Raw genomic sequence first — 18,884 nt, forward strand, 5'->3', positions numbered from 1 at the left:
CCGGGGCGCGAACCCGGTTCCCCTGCATCGGCAGGCGGACGCGCAACCACTGCGCCACCAGGGAAGCCCCTTTTTTTTTTTTTTTTTTAATGAGCATGATTCAGAGGGAAACCCGGGCTGAACTGATCTTCCTGAAGTGTGAACCTATTTAATACTAAACCCTAGCACAGCCAGGACGGTGTCAAGCTCTCACCCCCAGCGCCTGCAGGTGGGGCTGGGAGACTCTACCAGGAGGGTCCTGCTCCGGATCATGCCTGTCAAAGAGCCCTAAGCCAATCGAGGCAGTTCCTAAGCAGAATGGGCGTGGAGAGTCACTCCAGGCCTGGACTAGGATTCCAGCTCAGCCCCTGAGCTCCTGGAGACCGTAACTTCCCCCATTCACTTTGGAGGAGAGTGGAATTCAGACAGAACTACCAGAAGAAGGAAGGGCTGTGGTTCCTGGGTTGCAGCTCTTGGGCTGGCCCTCCCTGCCACTTCCCTGTTGCCATATCCTGTGCAGTTTAGAAATGTATTAACAAGATGTGCAGGTTCAAGGGCTGGTGGTTCCTCATGGCACGGAAGTTACCTGAATTTTGAGCACCTAGGGGTTCAAATACCATCTCCCACCATTTATCATCTGTGTGACTTGGAGAAAGTAACTTAACCTCTCTGAACTTTGGTTTCCATAACACCTACCTCATAGAGCTTTTCATTCATTCACTTATTCACTCAACAATTACCGAATGTCTAATATACCCCAGGCATTGTGCTAGGTGCCAGGAAGATACCCTCAGCAAGCCTGGAGTCGGGTAGGAAAGATAACTGAGTAAAAAAGACGTTTGTGACACAGGATGCGAATTGCTTGGCAGAGGGTAGGACATGGATCTCTGGGAGAACTAGCCCAGGTTAGGGCTGTTAAGTCGGAGGGGTGGGGGTTGGGGACAGCAGTCATGAAAAGAAAGTGGTTTAGGGCAGGCTGCTGAGAAGTATCCATTTCCTCCTCTGCCCTCAGCCCTTCTCCCCCAAATCCACACTTCCCCACGTTGACCTGCCCACTTCAGGATTCCTCTAGGAAAATGGAGCAAGGGCAGAGCTTGAAATAGGATGTGTCCTCCTGGGAAGACAGAAGTTCTAGAATTTCTGTCCTTACCTCTAAGAAAACATCCCCTCATGTTTCTTCTTTCTGGGAAGGCTAAATTGTGGAGCAGATACGGAATTGCTTAGTAAGAGGAACCCGAGAGAGAGAGATGACCAAAGTCAACCGGGGTGCCAGCTGCAGAGATGGCGGCTTAACACTGGCCTCCCTGCCCCTGCTGGCTGCGGCCACCATCACAGAGCAGCTGGCTAGAGCGCACATGGTCTCAGCAGCGGTGTGAGTCGCAAAGCAAGCCTCCCAGCCCTGGCCCCGTGCCTCTCCGTCCTCCACACCCCCGAGACACTTTCCAACCAGGAGAGCCTGGAGTTCACACCTGCTGTCTCCGCAGCAGTGGTCTGCCCCTCTCCTGGTACCCACAGCAACCAGGATCTGCAAGGCCTTCCCCTCCCCAGGAGGACAAGCCAACCCTTGAAGCACTGGGTAGTTGAAAGTGCACACAATCTGCTCTTAAATAATTATTCCCATAGAGCCCTTGCTAGTTGACTAATTTTTTTTTTAACTTTTGTTTCCCAGATAACACAGTGTAACAGAGTATTGTCATTTCTTTTGTTTTTTTGTTTGTTTTGTTTTGTTTGTTTTATTTTTTTTAACAAATTTATTTATTATTTCTTTTTGTTCTGGCTGTGTTCGGTCTTCGTTGCTGCGCGCGGGCTTTCTCTAGTTGCCGTGAGTGGGGGCTACTCTACGTTGCGGTGCGCGGGCTTCTCATTGCAGTGGCTTCTCCTGTTGCGGAGCACGGACTCTAGGCGTGCGGGCTTCAGTAGTTGTGGCACGTGGGCTCAGTAGTTGTGGCTCGCAGGCTCTAGAGTGCAGCCTCAGTAGTTGTGGCTCACGGGCTTAGCTGTGCCACGGCATGTGGGATCTTCCGGGACCAGGGCTCGAACCCGTGTCCCCTGCGCTGGCAGGCGGACTCTCAACCACTGCGCCACCAGGGAAGCCCTCTTTTGTTTTTTTTTAAGCTTGATTAAGCAGGGGTTTAGTTATGATTGTTTACCTTTATTTATGTAGAGCTCGTTGCCAACCCATTCTTCTGCATTCTCCCCCATCTCTCACGGATTCAGCCAGCCCCCATCAGGGTCTCACTGTGACTCCGCACCTCTGGGCAGGGCCACCAGGTGTAAGACAACTGATAACTGCCAACTCCTCTCCCCCGCCCAAAAAATATAGAAAAGTACAGGTTTCCCCAAAGTCTGTCCTCCAAAGTAGTCAAAACAAAGACCCTTACAGCAATCCAAGAAGAGATCTTTGCCGTTGCAAGTGGAATGGCCCATCATAATTCCCCACCCGAGATGGACCAACTGCTTCTCAGACTAATTCCCTCTTTGAAGCATTCCATTCACTGAAGTCTTTACAGGTGTGAGTAGCCTTGAAGTTTTTTTTTTTAAAGGAAAGGCTGGAGCCCAGAGAAGTGAAGCCACACCAAACTGGGCCACCATGCTCATTGCTAGAAAAACCAAAGCTGGACTCAGGTCACGTGAATCCCTGGCCAGTTTCTCCCTTTGGATACTAACCCGCGTCCATCCCCCAGAGGTACACGGAGGAGGGAAGAAATTCCATCAGGAGGCCAAGGATAAGAAAGGAAAAACACTTTCAGCTTCTCTTGAAAGATTTTACATTCGCCAAAGCTTTACGGTCAGGTCCTTCCCCAAGAAAAGCCAAAATACACACAAGAAAATGATACAGAGAGATACGCCCTAGGGAGAAAATTAAAAGGAAATTGCGTCCACTGGGGCCAAATAAAATGGCCTGTTTTCTCCGTAGGCCTGTTAAGTATCTGTGGATCTTCTTTCCCTCTTTCTTCCCCTAGTAACGACTCTGAAGCCAAAGGAAGCTAAAAGGTTTTTGATGGGTTAGAAAGAGGCCATCCATTAAAGGGTCAAGGCCCAGCGCTCTGGGCATCTGTCACGGACTTAACCAATCAATCGAGAGCTCCTGTGGTCTGACACCGAGGGGTAGGCAGCCGGCCGGAAGAACATCTTGATTCCAGTAGGTCTGGCTGTGCAGAAAAATTAACTATTGTTTTCTTTGCTGGGTTATGTGGCCCTCGTGGAAGAAAGTGGAAGCCAGGGAGCCCTCCTTCAACGCAGGTCCTGAGGACACTGTTAGGATCACTTTGTGAGCTAATAATCTTTGGACACAGATTGCCTGTCTTGGAGGCTCTGATTTGGATCCCAGTCTGGCCCATTCAGTGTACTGCTAAGCTGTATCATAGGAGGGTACTTTCCTCTCAGGGTGAATGTTGTGAGATTAAAAGTCATAGCAGGGAAAATTCCCTGGTGGTCCAGTGGTTAGGACTCCGCGCTTCCACTGCAGGGGGCACCGGTTTGATCCCTTGTCAGGGCACTAAGTTCCCACAAGGCGAGTGGCCAAAAAACGTCATAGCAGGAAAGTGGTCCAAAGTGACCCTGGTCAAAATTGTGGTGGACCCAGGAATTGACTGGATAAGGATTGGAAGCAAAGAATCCGAAGAGAATACGTCAAACACCAACTCCAGTGGATGAAGGAGAAGCTGGGTTAGGCTTACACTTGCATCGTGAAAAATCCAAGGAACAAAAACCATTTTTTAAAATGCCCATGGCACCATATTAGCCATCTTTAAAAAAAAAAAAAAATGCACGAACCTGTACTTCGGGCTGCATGTTCAAAGTAATCAGAACTTTTTTTTACGTTTAGAGTAGCGTGTGAATGATGGCAGGAAGAGAACATGAGGGCTGCTATTTGAGTGCTAACTACATACTGGGCTCCACTTGAAGCACTTCGTATGTATTAGTTCATCAACACAGCAGCCCTATGAAAGTAAAACTGGTGTTGTTTGGTGTTGTATCTCAAAGACGAGCAAAGAAAGACACACAGAAATTTCATTGCCAAGGACACACAGCCAACCAGTGGTAGACAGTGTGACTTGGAAAACCATGCTTTTAATCAGGAGAACAGTCTGCTCCTTTCTCTGCGGGTTCCACATCTGTGGATTCAACCAACTGCAAATCGAAAATATTCAGAAGTAATTTTTAAATTCCAGAAAGTTCCAAAAAGCAAAACTTGAATTTGCTGCGAGCCAGCAACTATTTACACAGCATTTACATTGTATTTGGTATTGTAAGTAACCTAGGGATGGTTTAAAGTGTACGGGAGGATGCGTGTGGGGTATATGCAGACACCACTCCGTTTTATACGAGGGACTTGAGCACCCTCAGAGTTTCGCATTCGAGGAAGGTCCTGGAACCAAGCTCCTGAGGATGCGGAGGGACAACGGTGTTCTGTACTGTCTCCCATAAGAAGGAAATGTTTAAAACAAGCTATTTTTAAATTCCAAAGAGTAGCAGGGTGGCATTCCAAGGATGCAGGACCGCCTACACACGTGCCCCTCCTTTTGCGGAAAAGGAAGCCAAGATAAAGAGCCACTGACAAAGTCAGGACTATCACTGAGGACTCCTGATTTCCAAGTCAGAGTTCTCATCCCGAAAAACGACGAACCGAAACCCAGGGGGCTCTCAGCGATGGTCGTGCATATTGATTCTGAAACAGAAGCACGAGACAGATCTTCATAAGCTGGTGGGGGGCCTCCCTAGAGTTTTAAAAGCCTGATACAGAAACTATAGATGGTTTTGAAACCCCATCATGAAGTTAGTTCCTATATCATGGATACAGTCTGCTTCGTGTATGTCGCCTCCTCCCAACTGGGTTGGAGGCGCCTTACACGTATAACCGTATGTGAGGCGTCGTGCCCTTCTCTGTCCTAGTAGCATAGGTTCACGCAAAGTAGACGTCACAGCTTGAATATTTGGAAGAGGAATGGGGGTTGGTTGTTACCTAAACCCCCAGGGCCTTGTTTCTCTCTTCTCTGAGCATAAGGTAAAATGTATTGAATACCCATGCAACCGATATAAAAACCTCTGACATATGGTGTTAACCCACTAAAAACAGCACCGCTTCTGTTCTTCCCTAGAATTAGTTCTTGCGTGACAGGAAAGCCTCATCAGGGGGCACCTGATAAAATTCTCTGAACGTGCAGGCTTGGGGTTTCTGTGTTGTGCTCCCATTTTAATTCAAGTCCGTCCTGTTGGGGTTGAGTGATTCCTTTTGTCCTGTATCCCTCACGATGTGTGGCAGCTCATTTTTATTTGCCAAAGTGCATAAATACAGCTGGAGATGAGTGAGTGTCAGCCCTACTTCTAGAGGGTGAACAGAGCAAAAGTGAAATCAGCAAGTGGGTTTTTTTTTAGTTGGTATGTTTCATCCTGAGTTCGGAGGTTATTCCTGGCTGTGAGTCCGATTCTTCTTACGAGAGAACTCCTTGCTGGTGTTTGGAAGGCAGGCGGCCAAGAGCCTTTGGAGAAGTGATCACTTAAACATCGGCTGGAAACAACTCTGTTCTTGCTCATCGTCGGGTCCTCCTGGTGTGTTAGAAAGAGCCCAGGTCAGAAGTCCCAAGAGTGGGCCCGGCATCGATTACCTATTTAACCTCTGCCCCCCACCCCGGGCTTGCTTTCTCTGTGGGAGGTGGGGACTGGCCAGATGGCCGCCGGCATTCAGTATAATGGTCCCTCTAGAAGCAGCAGGAAGTTACTCAGAGAGAGGTCATTAAGAGGCTTGGTGACTCAGCCTCAGAGACAGGAGGAAGACGAGGCTCCCCCAAGTCCTGGTCAAGAATCGGAGCCACTAGAGCGGGCTTCCTCTCAAGCCTTTATTTCCGCCTCGCTCTGAGAGCTCACCCATCACCCCACGTGCTGTGCCAGCGCCCAGTAAACACTGGCTGGGGAGGAAGTCTCAGGGATCCAAGGCCCCTCTGCCTGTCCCCGCTGGGCCTTCACCCACTCAGAAAGAACAGGACATGAGTCCTTCTTGGCCCTGACCTTCAGCGTACACAGGATGTGGGAATCTGGCAGACCAGCTAATAGGATCCAGTAACCTGGTCCTGCTCGTTAAGTGTTTTTAGTGCATCCTGCTGCAGTCAGGGCTCAAAGGCTCTATTTATTAGCCGCTCCTGTCTGCTTTCTGTGGATAAACGTTTCCCATCTCCTCTTTCATACGTTATGACATTGGGGCCCGGAAAGGGGGAAGTGGAGGGCCTGTGATCACTTGGGAATCACACATCTGGGTCAGAAGCCACGAATCCACATCCAGGACCAGCCACGGTCCCAGCCATGGTGACAGGCGCGCTCTCGATGAAACCGCTTCTGGATGGTTTCTCTATGTTTTTGTTTTCCAGGCAAGGCCAAATCATTAAGGCTGTTCTTAATCATGATTCTTGTTGTTTGTTGGTCCCTGATGGAAAGCTACGGATACTGAGGCATCTCTGTATAGAAAACCAGAAGAACCCAGGTCTCTAAGACAAGAAAGGAGTGATATGTATTGTCGTTTACAGCCTGTAAAGGAAAGAAAATCCAGTGTGTAGGATGGAAAAGATGTGGCTTTATACTTCCTACCTAGAGTCACATTGCTGCTTGTTTGTAAAAACCATTCCACTCATAAAGTTAACCATCCATTAGTGAGTAAGAGCTGTTCCCACTAACTGGGGGGCCTGTGGGGAAAGGAACATAGTCAGAGGGTAGAGTAATGGGCCAGGTGCCCCCGATTCCTATTCCTGGTTCCTTCACTGACTCGCTGTGTGGCCTTAGGCATTTTCCTCTAATTTCTCTGGGCCTCGTTTTCCCCAAGGAGAAAATTTCCCGCTTGGTCTTCTTGGGGGGATGCTGAAAGATCAAAGAAGAGACATCTGCTTTTTAAAGATGCCCAGGTGAAGTGCAGTAGAAAGGCCTGTTTCGTAGGTATTAATAAGCCCTTGGATTACTGATAGACCGTGTGTTTGAGCTTTTAGGTACCTCCTTGGGCAGAATTGGCCATAGAAATTAGGCAAAATCCTAAGGGCTCTAGCCCAGTTGTAACCATCATTGTGTGTCCGGTGAGTCTTTATGGGGTGTCTTTAGCTGGTGGCCGGGTTATGATGGCTGTACTGAGCCCAGGAGGCTCCTCTGAAGTGTCACAGACGATCAGGGGCCGTCCCCAAACCAGCACATCGGAGCCCAGTGTACCCTGTTCATAAAGGGAGGCCCGGTCAAGCGTCTGCTCTTTATCTGCTTGCTGTTCAGCTCTGCCAGCATCAGAGGGGAGGGTTTGGTGGGTAGGGTTCCTGAGCCCACCTTGGTGCATGGGGGGCCCCCAGCTGCCTTCATCCCCCTGTTCCCCAACACCTCCTGTCTCCCCTAAGTGGGGGGAAAAAGGACAAGGCCGTTGTTCCCTCATGAGCACCTCCTCTTGGGTTCCTGGGACCTTCCTGTCCTGGAAAACTGCCCTCCCTCCCTCCCTCCCTCCCTCCCTCCCTTCCCAATATTTCATTTGGAAAAAAAAAAAAAAATCCCTGCCTAGAGTAAACGTGAAGCAAAGCCACTGCTCTACCCCCTGTTGGAAATGTCTACAGACAGTACATCCTCCTGGGGGGATGCCAGGAGCCGGGCCGTCAGGGTTCAGCGCCGAGAGCAGGAATCTCTCTCGGCGGAAGGGCCACAACAGAGCCCAGATGGTTTTGTTTCGGTCCTTGGCAGACATGAGGCTCTCCACACCAGCAGCATCGGGGAGCACTTCCGGGGAGGGCCCGGCGTGTATTCTGTTTTGCAAAAAGTCGGGGAGGGAGGAGTTCCCGGGGAGCCAAGCCCCTGAGCGTTGGGCTTCGGGGTTTTCACCAGGTGGGGGGTGGCTTCCGACCCAAGGCCCAAGAGAGGTGCTCTCGCAAGCACACCCACAAGGAGAAAGCTTGTGGAGGTCTGCCCGTCAGATGCACCTTCCCCCACGTGCTGCCCAGCCCAGGACAGCGCCCGTGGCATTAGCACCGGTCAGGACCAGTGACATAATCTGCAGGCCCGGGACAGAATGAAAACGCAGGGCCCGTTGATCAGTCTTATTGAGAATTTCAAGATGGAGACAGCAGAACGTTAAAACCAAGCACGGGGCCCTCAGGTCACACGCCTGTGAAGCGGGTCCTGGCCAGGGCTCTGCCTTACCTGGGCAGGTGGGTGCAGCACAGGGGCTGCGGGTCCCCCTCAGGGACGAGCCATCTACCACTCGCCCCTCTCTTCAGAGGAAAAGGGGGGGGCAGGGCACTAAATCTGTACACTTCCTTGAAGATTTCCAGGATGTAGATCATCAATCTTTATTGTCTTAAACCCTGACAACAGGGCTTGAGTTTAAAAAAAAAAAACTTAAGAATTATTTCGGTTGTTCTGGAGTTAATCTCCTTTATTCGCCAGGATTTGGGAGAAGTAAGAGCAACTAGGAATTGCACTGAGATCCGAGTTCATTGAGCATTTACTTTGTACCGGTACCGTGCCAAGGACCTGTGGCCTCTACCTTAGAGGAGTGTTATTGCCATTTTACAGACGGGAAAACTGAGGCTCAAGGAAATGCAGTCCCTTGCCTAAAGTCGCACAGTCTGGATATAGGGGAGTCAGGATGCAAACGGATGCAGTCAGAGTCCAGAGCATGTGTCTGGCCACGTTGTTCTGTGTACTGCCTCCAGGTTATAAGGTTAAGGAGCTGTTAGTTCCGGTGCTTTCGTGTCTATAGCTAAGTTCAGGTGGACCATCTGTATATATCTAACAATGGGCGGTCAGAGAGGAAATTTTCACATTTCACTGAGGGATTTAGCAGAGCAGAGCATCAGATAAGAGCATAAGACTCAGACCTGGGACTCAAGTAACCAACTACACAGGTGGCATTTCATCTGTGATCTGACACAAGGCTCTGTGAGCTCATGTAGGACTTGCTTTCCTTGGAACTGACCTGAAAGGAGAAAAAGAAGTACAGTTTTCCTTGGACTTCAGAGCAAAATGTACTCTGAGCTGGGAACAAAAGAGGTAGCTCTGGAATCAGAAAAAAAAAAAAAAAAAACCATGTCCTCCTCCCTATTAGTCAGACAAAATAATTGTAAAATTCTGCAGAGCAGGTTGTGAGAAGCATGAAGCCATTCTAGAGACAGTTTTTATTCCAGCCCAGTTTGACAAAGGGGTGAAGTCCTCTGGCCAAGCCCCGAGGAGCCGTGTCCTGGGTAGAGCAGGGCCGGGTGCATGGGACACAGAAATTGTCCTCTTTAAGGAGAAAATGTGAGCAGATCAGAGAGGGTCAGGGGCCCCAGGTGAGAGGATGCTGGGTCTAGGATGAGACCCTACAAAGCATTTGCCTTAACTGAGTGGGTGAAGAAAGGGAGGATCAGGGGCGGAATCAGCCACTCCCAGGATGAAACTCTGTTTGACCCTTCTTGGGGCTCAGTAAACTCAAATTCTCAGTCTACAGCAGGGGCTACAGTATACATCAGATATAAATATGAATGTTACGGGCATAACCTGAACCTCATTTGACGTTTCTCAGAGAGTTGAAGTAACTTCCTTTTTCATCCAGTGAAAGAACCCCCTTCCGGAGCAATGCTGCGGCCTTCATTACCCCCAAACGTCTCGGTTTACAGGCTCACTCGTCCCAGGGGGAATGTCCACCAGGGCCACAGGGGCCCATCAGGCAGTGCCAGGAACTCTGTTTAGCTCTCGCTGTTCGGAGCTGCCTTCATTTCACTCTCTGCCTCCCTGAGCGCAGCAAGCGCCTGGCTGCAGCGTCCTGCCAGCCCCAGGACTCCTGATACCCTTTGTGCTGTAGAAAGAAGCCGGGCTTGACAGGCTCATATTGTTATCTGGAGCTCCTGCCCCCAGATAGAGTCCTAGCCGCCCCCCGCCCTTCTCGGGGAAGCTTCCCCAGCCGCCCCAGATCACCAGGGCGAGTCGGGCTCTTACACATTCATGGGCAGGAAGTAGAGTCCCGAGGGGAGGCTGGGAATGTGACCGCCTTCCCAGTTCGGCACTGGAGGGAGGAAGCTGGGTTCAGCACTGCAGGCAGATGGCTCCTTCTCCCTCCCTCCGTCAGCCCGCCCTCCTCTCCCCCCACCTCCCCCTCTCCTTGGAGGGAAAAGTCTGCAGAGCTGGGAACTGTCTTGGAGAATTCAACAAAGGCCAAGCAGAGCCGGGGAACCACTTGAAAAGGACTTGTTTTGTTCCCGTTGAGAAGCCTGCAGGAAAATCCACAGCCACATTGCTGGGGGTTTGAACTGAAGAGCAGCGCGCACGCGTGTGTGTGTGTGTGTGTGTCTTTGTGTGTGTCTGTGTGCGCGCGTGCGTGTGTGTGTGTGTGTGTCAGGCAAGAGGCACGGGAGGTGCAAACAACTGTACTGTTTCAGCTTTGATAAGGAAACTGCCAGCTGTAAGTTCAGCCGCAGAGGGAGGACCACAGCCGTGAACCGCCCACTCTTGAACTTCAACTGCATTGTTTTCTGTCCAGATATTCCAATGGAGGCAGTTGGAAAACCTGTATTTCAGAGAGAAGAAGTTTTCTGTGGAAGTTCATGACCCACGCAGGTAAGCTAGACAAGTCCTTTTCTTCTGGGAGCATGTGGCCTCACAGGCATATTACTTATATTACTATTTCTGTGCTGTCACTGTTCATGTTAATTTGCGGGGGGAAGAGGGTGGCTGATCGGGAGAATAGAGTTCAAATAAGACAGTAGGGCTTTGTTTTGTTCTGTGTTGGGAAATACAGTGGGTTTGTGTGTGTGTGCGCGTGTGTGTGAAATTAGCGGTTCCACGGTCGTCTCATCTGGCTACACGTATTACTTGCTCATACGTGTGGAATTGTCTTTACAAGGCAGCACATTTTAGGAACGATTTGTAGCACTTCAGAACAATCACCAAATTAAAGTGAGCAGTGGTCTGAGTCCTTCTAGAAAGTTTTTGCCAGAGGAGAGTCTGAAGGATGGCTTGTCAGAGCTTCTGAGAACGTTTCAGGTTGAAGAGCCAGCAGCAGAGGAAACCTGCGGCTGAAAGAGTTGTGCTAAATTGTTTCATTCCGTGAGCTGTAATTTTAGGGTGTTCGCGGCGGTGGGTAGATGTGAAAGAAATACAAGTCTTTTTCTCTCCACCTCACACTGTGTCCCAGGGAACACTCATGTCAAAGTCAATGCTCTCCAAGTCCAATGCCAAACAATAGGGTCCCATTTTGGAATGCAGCAAGCCCTGCGTGGAAGGTTCTCGGAGCAGCATGTACCGTGGCTTTTCCTCTCTTTGTCTGCTAGTCCTAGAGTTATAGGCAGCCCAGAAGCGGCAGCAAAATTCCCTAACAACAGACCTAACGCTCAAGGAGAAATCGCTTTCGGTAGGTCCAAAAGCAGACTTAGAACCGGAAGGTAGCCCTGGGAAGACAGTGAAAAGGTCAGGCCCTGTGGAGGAGCAGATGTGGATGTTAGGTGCTGTCCATACCGCAGCCCTGGTTCGGGAAAGAGGGGTTGTTGGCATCCGTTCGTCACACGCATGGCTTCTGGGCACTTGAACAAGCTGAGGTGCCTCCCAGAAAGTTCTCAGCATGAGAATAAGATTTTGCCCCATCAGAGGGTGAGGCTTGGGGCGTGATACCCGTGCCTGCCGTCAGTGATAGCCCAGGAGCGGCTGCTGTGCCGCCTGCCCGGCCACGTAATCTGCTTGAAACAGAACTCCCGTGTAGGGCGAGAAAGCCCCCCCCACCGACACCCCATGGTCACTGGTGCAACAGGCAAGCGGAGAACATCTTAGAGATTCGTGTCTCGTTGTCAGGTGATGGTAGCGTTGGCAGTATAACAGCCTGTGCAGCGTTTTTCAGGGTCCTGTGATGAAGGGTCTCAGGATCCAGAGACCCTGTCTCTGCAGAGCAGGAATGCATTGATTCAGGCCAGGCAGGGGGGCGAGAGATGCTGAAAGGAATGTCCCAGAGTGAAATGTTGCCTCAGTGGGTCAGATGCAGAAAGCAGATGATTGACAGAATAAAGACTGGACATGGGATGGTCTAGGAGGCTGAGTGTGGGACTGGACAGACTCTCCGGGCCTGTGCTCTGTTGGGAATTCTGCTAATGCAGAGGTACCTTGGCCGCATCCTTGAGTGAGTGGGCGGCGTGTGTGTGTGTGTGTACTCGTCGTGTTCTTTCTGTGTCTGGGTCTTTTGTCCTATTCGTGATGTAATACTAAATTCCCTTCCCTTTCCCAAGACCCAGGGATATTGGAAAGAGTCCAGACCTCATGTTACTATCGTGTGGGCTTCAGCCTATTAAATGAAAGTTATCAGTCTCACGTTTGTGGAGTTGCTCCTATGTCCAGGCACAGTCACGTGTCCTGGGGTATAGAAGGAAGCCCTGAAAGAACTTCTAGCACAGTTGGAGAGACAGAAGAAGGAACTTGATGTTTATTAAGTGTTTACTATGCACAGTCACTGCTCTAAACACTTGGATAGTTATATCTCATTGGGTCCTCGCTCTAACCCCAGAAAACAGGTACTCGTGTTCCTGTTCTACTTGGGAAACGAGCACAGAAGAAGCAGAGTAACCGGCTCCAGGTTACAAAAAGCTAGTTAAGGGGTAAAGACGGGATATGAACCCAGGGAGTCTGGCTCCAAAGCTTACGTGACTTACCGCCATGCTATACACAGACAGCGGGGACCAAGTGCCAGATGGCACAGCCTATAAATGCTGAAGGTGGCCAGGCTGGTCTGGGGAGGCTTCCTGAGAAGGAGAAATCTTAGCTAAGGATGGAAAGCTCAAGGTGGGCCCTCAGGGGGATAAAGACGTCGGGCAGGTGGGCCTAAGAGAGAAGTGCAGGAGCCAGAGGCAGTCTGAGCGCAGAACGTGAGCACGTCCCCTCAAGGAAAGTAGTCCTCTGTCAGCCTAGAGACACGCAGGGAGGGGGAGAGACAAGGAGAGGCCAGAGACGTGGCTTCCTTGATGGCAGCGGTGGAGACCCAGGTTGACGATGCCTTTAAAGGCACCTTTTCCAGATGCTCACCAGGGCAGGCAAAGGGCATTGTTCCAGGTTAGCTACTTAGTTTAGTGGCCAAGCCAAAGCTCCCACCCCGTCTTCTGGGGGGTTGGAGCCCCGCCTGGCGCTGCAGTAAGCACTCCTCTACGGCCTCCTGGCCCTGCTCCAGTTAAACATGTCGTCCAGCTGCTGTTGCCTTGTTTATTTGAACACAGAAGAGTCATCTAATCAGCTGTACTGTGTTGGGATGGTTCAGGGGTCATCCCCTCCCCCAAACCAGGAAGGAAGCCAGGACCAAAGTTATAGGATGGCAAGTGTGATGCAGAATCGCGTCCTGAAGATGGACGTCCTGGGACGCTGCGAGGACAGGGCATGGCTCGGCTGTCCCGGAAGATGCTTCCAGATTTGCTCTCCTGGACCGGCGTCCCAGTCGATACCCAGCGTCGTTTCTGCGGTTCTCTGGGCTTGGCAAATATTCCGTTTCTAAGCTTTGGCAAAGCAGGAGTCGGTGGGGTGGGAAGAGCCTGAAGCAAACAGTGTAGAGAAGAGAGAAATTCATAATCGAGCTGGGAAAACGCTCTGAGAGCATCTGATTTAGGTGCTTCTGGGAACTCCCAGACCAGCCAGCCTCTTCCCTCCCCTCCCCTGCCTTACCTGAAAAATACACCTAGCCTGGCACTGCCCTCACTACCGCCCCTGAAATACATTTCAAGTTACTTTTCCTTTCCTATTCACCTTTTCTGGGAGAAAAAAAAAAAAAAAAATGAATTTACTCCCAGGACCAGCCATTGCCATGGAAGCCAGAGTGAGCATTCAGATCAGTTTCTTCTTACACGTGCAGAGACCATGGGGGTTTCCTCCTTACTCTCTTGCTGGCTCCTTTTCCGTTATTTTTAATTGTGTGTTCCTTTGTGAGCTGGCATTTTCTCTTAACTTGAGTTATAACCAAAGGGAAGAATAATACTCTGCTTAGAATCAGTAGCATTAACTAACGACCAGATTTGAGTTCCTCCTTAAAAGTGGGTCTGGAGAACACCTGCTGTTAAATCTTGAGCCCCCAGGGGAAGGTGATCAGAGCAGCTTCTAACCTCCTTCAAGGGAAAACTTGCCATGAAAATAATGTGATTATTCACAAGTCCTGACTACCCCAAGGTTCATCCAAATGAGAGAGCTCAATCTTGAACACACATTGTTCTTCCGATGTGCACATAAGATACCCCAAACCTCACCCCACTGTCCCATCGCCTTGCCCTACACACACACACGCACGCACACGCGCACACACGTATGGAAACACATTCTCAGATTTCACTTGCAAAATCATGTACCCATCCTATAAAGTATACTTCACTGAGAACATAATCAAATAACTCTTTTTCTCCTTGATTCCATTAATGTGATGAATTATGTTGGGACCGTTCCTTCCCGCCTCAATATAAAGTCTGACTGCCTCTCTGCTCTGTGCGTCAGTCCCCCACATCTCCCACAGACGTGTATGTGGACAGGGGCAGTGGGTCGGCACTGGCCGGGCTCATTTCTTTCTGCCTTTCCTCTCCTGATTCTTCATACCTCGCCTGCCCTCTGAATATATTTGAAATTGATAACCACCATTCAAGGAAGATTGCGTGAGAGTAATGTAAGGAGTTCCGATTGCCTTAGATGCTGCGGCGATTAGAAGAGAATTTACTCGTCCTTCACCGTAGGCAGCTTTGCCTGGTTAATAAAGGACATTGTCAAAGGCTTTTCCTGTCTCTCAGGTTTGTCTTGGCCCAGTGCCAGGAGCTGAAGATCAGAAAAGACCCTCCTGTGACCTAGAATGACCTGTCTTATTCCAGACAAGGCAGAGGCTTAGCCAAATTCTGAACCCTAAGGAGCCAGTAAATCAAAAGATTAGCATGATTCACGGTAGCCAAGATATGGAAGCAACCTAAGTGTCCATTGATGGATGAACAGATAAAGAAATTGTGGTGTATATTCACAACGGAATATCATTGAACCTTAAAAAAAAAAATAAATCCTGCCACTTACAACAACATGGATGGACCTGGAGGGTATTATGAAGTGAAATAAAGCAGACACAGAAAGACAAGAACTGCATGATCTTACTTATAGGTGGAATCTAAGAGTCACAGAGGCAGAGAGTAGAACAGTAGTTACCAGGGATGCAGGAGTAGGGGAAATGGAGAGAGATGCTGGTCAAAAGGTATACAAAGTGGTAGTTATGTAGGATGAATAAGCCTAGAGATTTAATGTACAGCCTGGTGACTGTAGTGAATAACACTGTATTATATACTGGAAATTGGCTAAGAGTGGATTTCAGGTGCTTTCATCTCACACACACACACACACGCACACACGATGGTAACTATGTGAGGAGAGGAAATGTTCTTTAGCTTGACTGCAGTGATCACTTCACTGTGTATATGTATCAGTACATCAAATCATCATGTTCTGTACCTTGAATAGAACCAACGTATATGTAAAGAGTAAAATGAAAAGATGGCCTCTGCCAGCCAGTTTCGTGTGTACGTGCACGCATGCTCCTCTGTTACCTTTATGCCGGAGCTTTTAGGACCCAGTGGGGGTTCTCGGTAAAAGCTGTTCACTGAGGGTCATAGCCCCTCATTGTAAACGCGTTTGACCCTTCTGATTCTTGCTCTCCCAGGGCTTCAGTGACAAGGAGGACATTTGGACACAGCGGCATTGCAGTGCACACGTGGTACGCGTGTCCGGCACTGATCAAGTCCATCTGGGCTATGGCCATTAGCCAACACCAGTTCTATCTGGACAGAAAGCAGAGTAAGGTAAGTCCCTTTCCTGGGACTGGGAGGGCCTCTGACAAGACCAGACCTTTCACTGAGCTGTGAGCAGACGAGGGCCCTTGTCTGGATCTTGTAGCTGGGGGATTAGGAGTTGGATGGCTGGGGAGGCCCTGCATCCCTTGCTCTGAGATGTGCACAGGTGAGACTGGCCTTTTAGGACTATAGGAGGCAGCTCCTGAGATCAGCTCTTGAAGAGAACAACGTCTCCTCAGCGACTTGGTCAACCACGGTCAGAGCCACTCAGACCATTTGATGCAGCCAAGTAGGGCCCTTTTGAGGAATTCCCCCCGTGCTTTTGAACCTCAGGAGCCTCTCCTGGAAGTAAGCAGTCACATCCTTTTGGGTGTGTAAACAGTGGCATATTGTTTTCCCTTTGAGGGAAAAAAAAAAAAAAGGAACCATTGGCAACTAATAGACACCACCTAACTGTTGAGGATAATTGCTGTGAAAACCCTCCAGGCTTTTCCAACTGCCAACTCCATTTCTTAAAAGTGCAAAACCGGAAACATTATAATAATAAAAAAAGGTAACAAGTCTGTTTCCCTAAGGTAGACCTGGAGCCTCAGGCCACAGTAAGCAGTCATCCTCCAAGGGAGGTTTGACCCAGCCCCCGTTCAGACACACACACACACACACACACACACACACACACACACACACACACACACACACACACACACACACACGGCGTGGTGGGGAAAATGACGTCTCCTTGGTTCACTCACAGCTTACATCAACCCTCTGCCCCCTCTTCCTCCAGCCTTGTCTGCCGTGCTTCCCTTGCCTTCCCCGCACAAGCCACTCCCATTCATTACCCCTCAGGTGAAGAGCCATATCAGGATGGGCTCTGCATCTTTCTCAGGATCCTGCTGGCTTGGGACAGGTGGGGAGTGGAATACAGAGCTTCAGAGGGAGATCGACCTTGGCCCCTGGTCTAGTCGGTACCACCACCTGAGGGAGGTTTCATCCCATCCCGTGCGCGTCCTAGAGAGGCGAGGAGGTGGCAGGACCCTGGGCTTACTGGGCCCAAGACTTATTGGATTGGTGCCCTTTCGGATCCCTGTGGCTTCCTCTTTTGCCTTAGTTTCCTTCTGAGTGGAGTTGCTCTTTCCCTGGCTTGGGGGCAGGATTGGAGGAGAGAGCTGGGATTGAGTGGGAGGGAAGAGAAAGATAGAAATAGGACAGGAAGAAAGCAAACAATCCCTCAAGTCATGATTCGGTTTCAATCACAGCCTTTCCCATGTAGGAGTCACGTTCTCCTTTGTAACACATTTTCTCTTCTCCTAAGTCTTCTTCCTCCCCACTGTTTTGGTCATTTTGGGGGGGTGAATGGGCACAGGGTGGAATCTTTTGGTTGCCAGGAATAATGAGAGTATTCTACATCGCTCCTGGTGATGGTAGAGGCATTGGCACAGGAATTTGAAGCCCGATTAGATCCAAAGAAATGGGGCCAGAATCTTTTTTTTGTTCGTTTGTTAGTTTTTTGTTTTTTGTTTTTTTTTTTGGTACGCGGGCCTCTCACTGTTGTGGCCTCTCCCGTTGCGGAGCACAGGCTCCGGATGCCCAGGCTCAGCGGCCATGGCTCACAGGCCCAGCTGCTCCGCGGCATGTGGGATCTTCCCGGACCGGGGCACGAACCCGCGTCCCCTGCATCGGCAGGCGGACTCTCAACCACTGCGCCACCAGGGAAGCCCCGAGGCCAGAATCTTTTGACTCACGCTTTAGATCGAGACAGTGGGTGGGTGTCAGTGTTTTGCCCTCCAGTGGCAGCAGTTGGAGGTCAAAACCTGAGACCATTGATTCCATCCTCCGTATTGTTTGGCAATGCGTGATGAGGGGTAGAGAGTCTGGCAATCCACCTGAACCCCACTGCCAATTCCTCTTGCGGGCAGACCCTACACACACTGATTTTGAATGGGGAAAAGAAAAAGCCTATCTCACCCTAAGGATGGTATATTAGCTGTTAGAACTCCTCCTCCCTGTGCTGGCTTTTTACATTAGAGGATCTATGGGGTAAGGCAGGAGGCCCATCCTTAGGGCTTCACAACCCTGTTCTCAAAGATGGTCTTACTCTGCAGCTGGAGAAGCCTTATTCAGCAGGCTGACAGGTCAACCCATTGATGTAACAAGTAAACCTCAAAAAGTAACTATCAAAGGTCACTTATTAACAAGAAGTGTCTTCCAAGAGACCAAACCAAATGCTCACAGCAATAGGGAACTTTCAGCTCAGCCACCCCGGGGGGACTGAAGGAAACGCACATACTCCCAGGAGCAGGAGAATTTTCCCCAAATAAGCTCTGAACGCCCACAGTGCTCCGGAGCCCATGTATCTCTTGGAATCAGTTGCTCAGCCTGTGGTGACTCGTGAGGAACAAGTCCCCCCATAGGGAAGTCCAAGGACCCTGCCTTCCAGTTCTACGACCCCGGGCAAGTCTTTCCTCGCTCCTGCTTGCTGTCCACAGTTAGAGAACATCAAAGGAAATTCCTGACCAGAATCACTCATCAGTCCAGTGACACAGTGTTGGTGAAGTTGCTTTAGGAGATGTGTGCGCTCTCTCACCATTATCATTACTAATCCAACATACTGTTCCCTGGCCGACACCTGTGTGTGAAGTTTAAATTCTCTAAAAGTTCCCCCAAATTAAATCAGAGATGATAAAATTCACCTTAGGACTTGTGTTACAACACCTTTCGTTTCTGGAATGTTCTTCAGACAACAGTGGTGTGACCCATCTCCAGTGGGCAGGATGGTTCAGGGTGAGTGATGGCTGGCAGGCCTGGAATGAAGTGTTTCCAAATATTTCTGAATAGCCAGGGTTGGCTGGCATACTGGCCATTGCTTCACACTCTACTGTATCAGGCCATGCCAGCCATTCCTTTCTCTGAAGTGCTTCAGCAAAGCCCAGGCCTCCCGGGGGAAGCTCGTGAACCCCAGAAACAGGTGCAATCTAGTGGTTGGAGCCAGCAGGGGTGGGTAGCTGAGAAGTCTAGTGTTCTTCCCCTGGCACTTGGTTATTTTCTTCTTTCTGGGTCCTAGTGTAAATCACTTAAGAAAATGTCTCTCTCTCTCTCTCTCCCTCCCTCCCTCCCTCCCTCCCTCCCTCCCTCCCTCTCTCT

At 50.0% G+C, this 18,884-nt stretch overlaps 1 protein-coding gene across 3 annotated transcripts in view; it reads left to right on the top strand.

Moving 5' to 3' along the window:
- The window catches only part of FRMD4A (FERM domain containing 4A), a 100,046-nt gene that overhangs the window by 23,257 nt on the left and 57,905 nt on the right, over positions 1-18,884 (top strand). For 2 of the 3 annotated variants that reach the window (XM_028495604.2, XM_028495603.2), the window contains exons 5-6: positions 10,451-10,527; positions 15,611-15,749. In XM_028495604.2, the coding sequence (XP_028351405.1) occupies positions 10,451-10,527; positions 15,611-15,749 (216 nt within the window). Of the gene's footprint in view, positions 1-10,196; positions 10,373-10,450; positions 10,528-15,610; positions 15,750-18,884 lie in introns of those variants that run through there. The other variant, XM_024116363.3, reaches the window with a different exon arrangement.

The sequence above is a fragment of the Physeter macrocephalus genome, chromosome 11 (genome assembly GCF_002837175.3).
Source record: "Physeter macrocephalus isolate SW-GA chromosome 11, ASM283717v5, whole genome shotgun sequence".
In the NCBI taxonomy this organism is placed as follows: Eukaryota; Metazoa; Chordata; class Mammalia; order Artiodactyla; family Physeteridae; genus Physeter; species Physeter macrocephalus.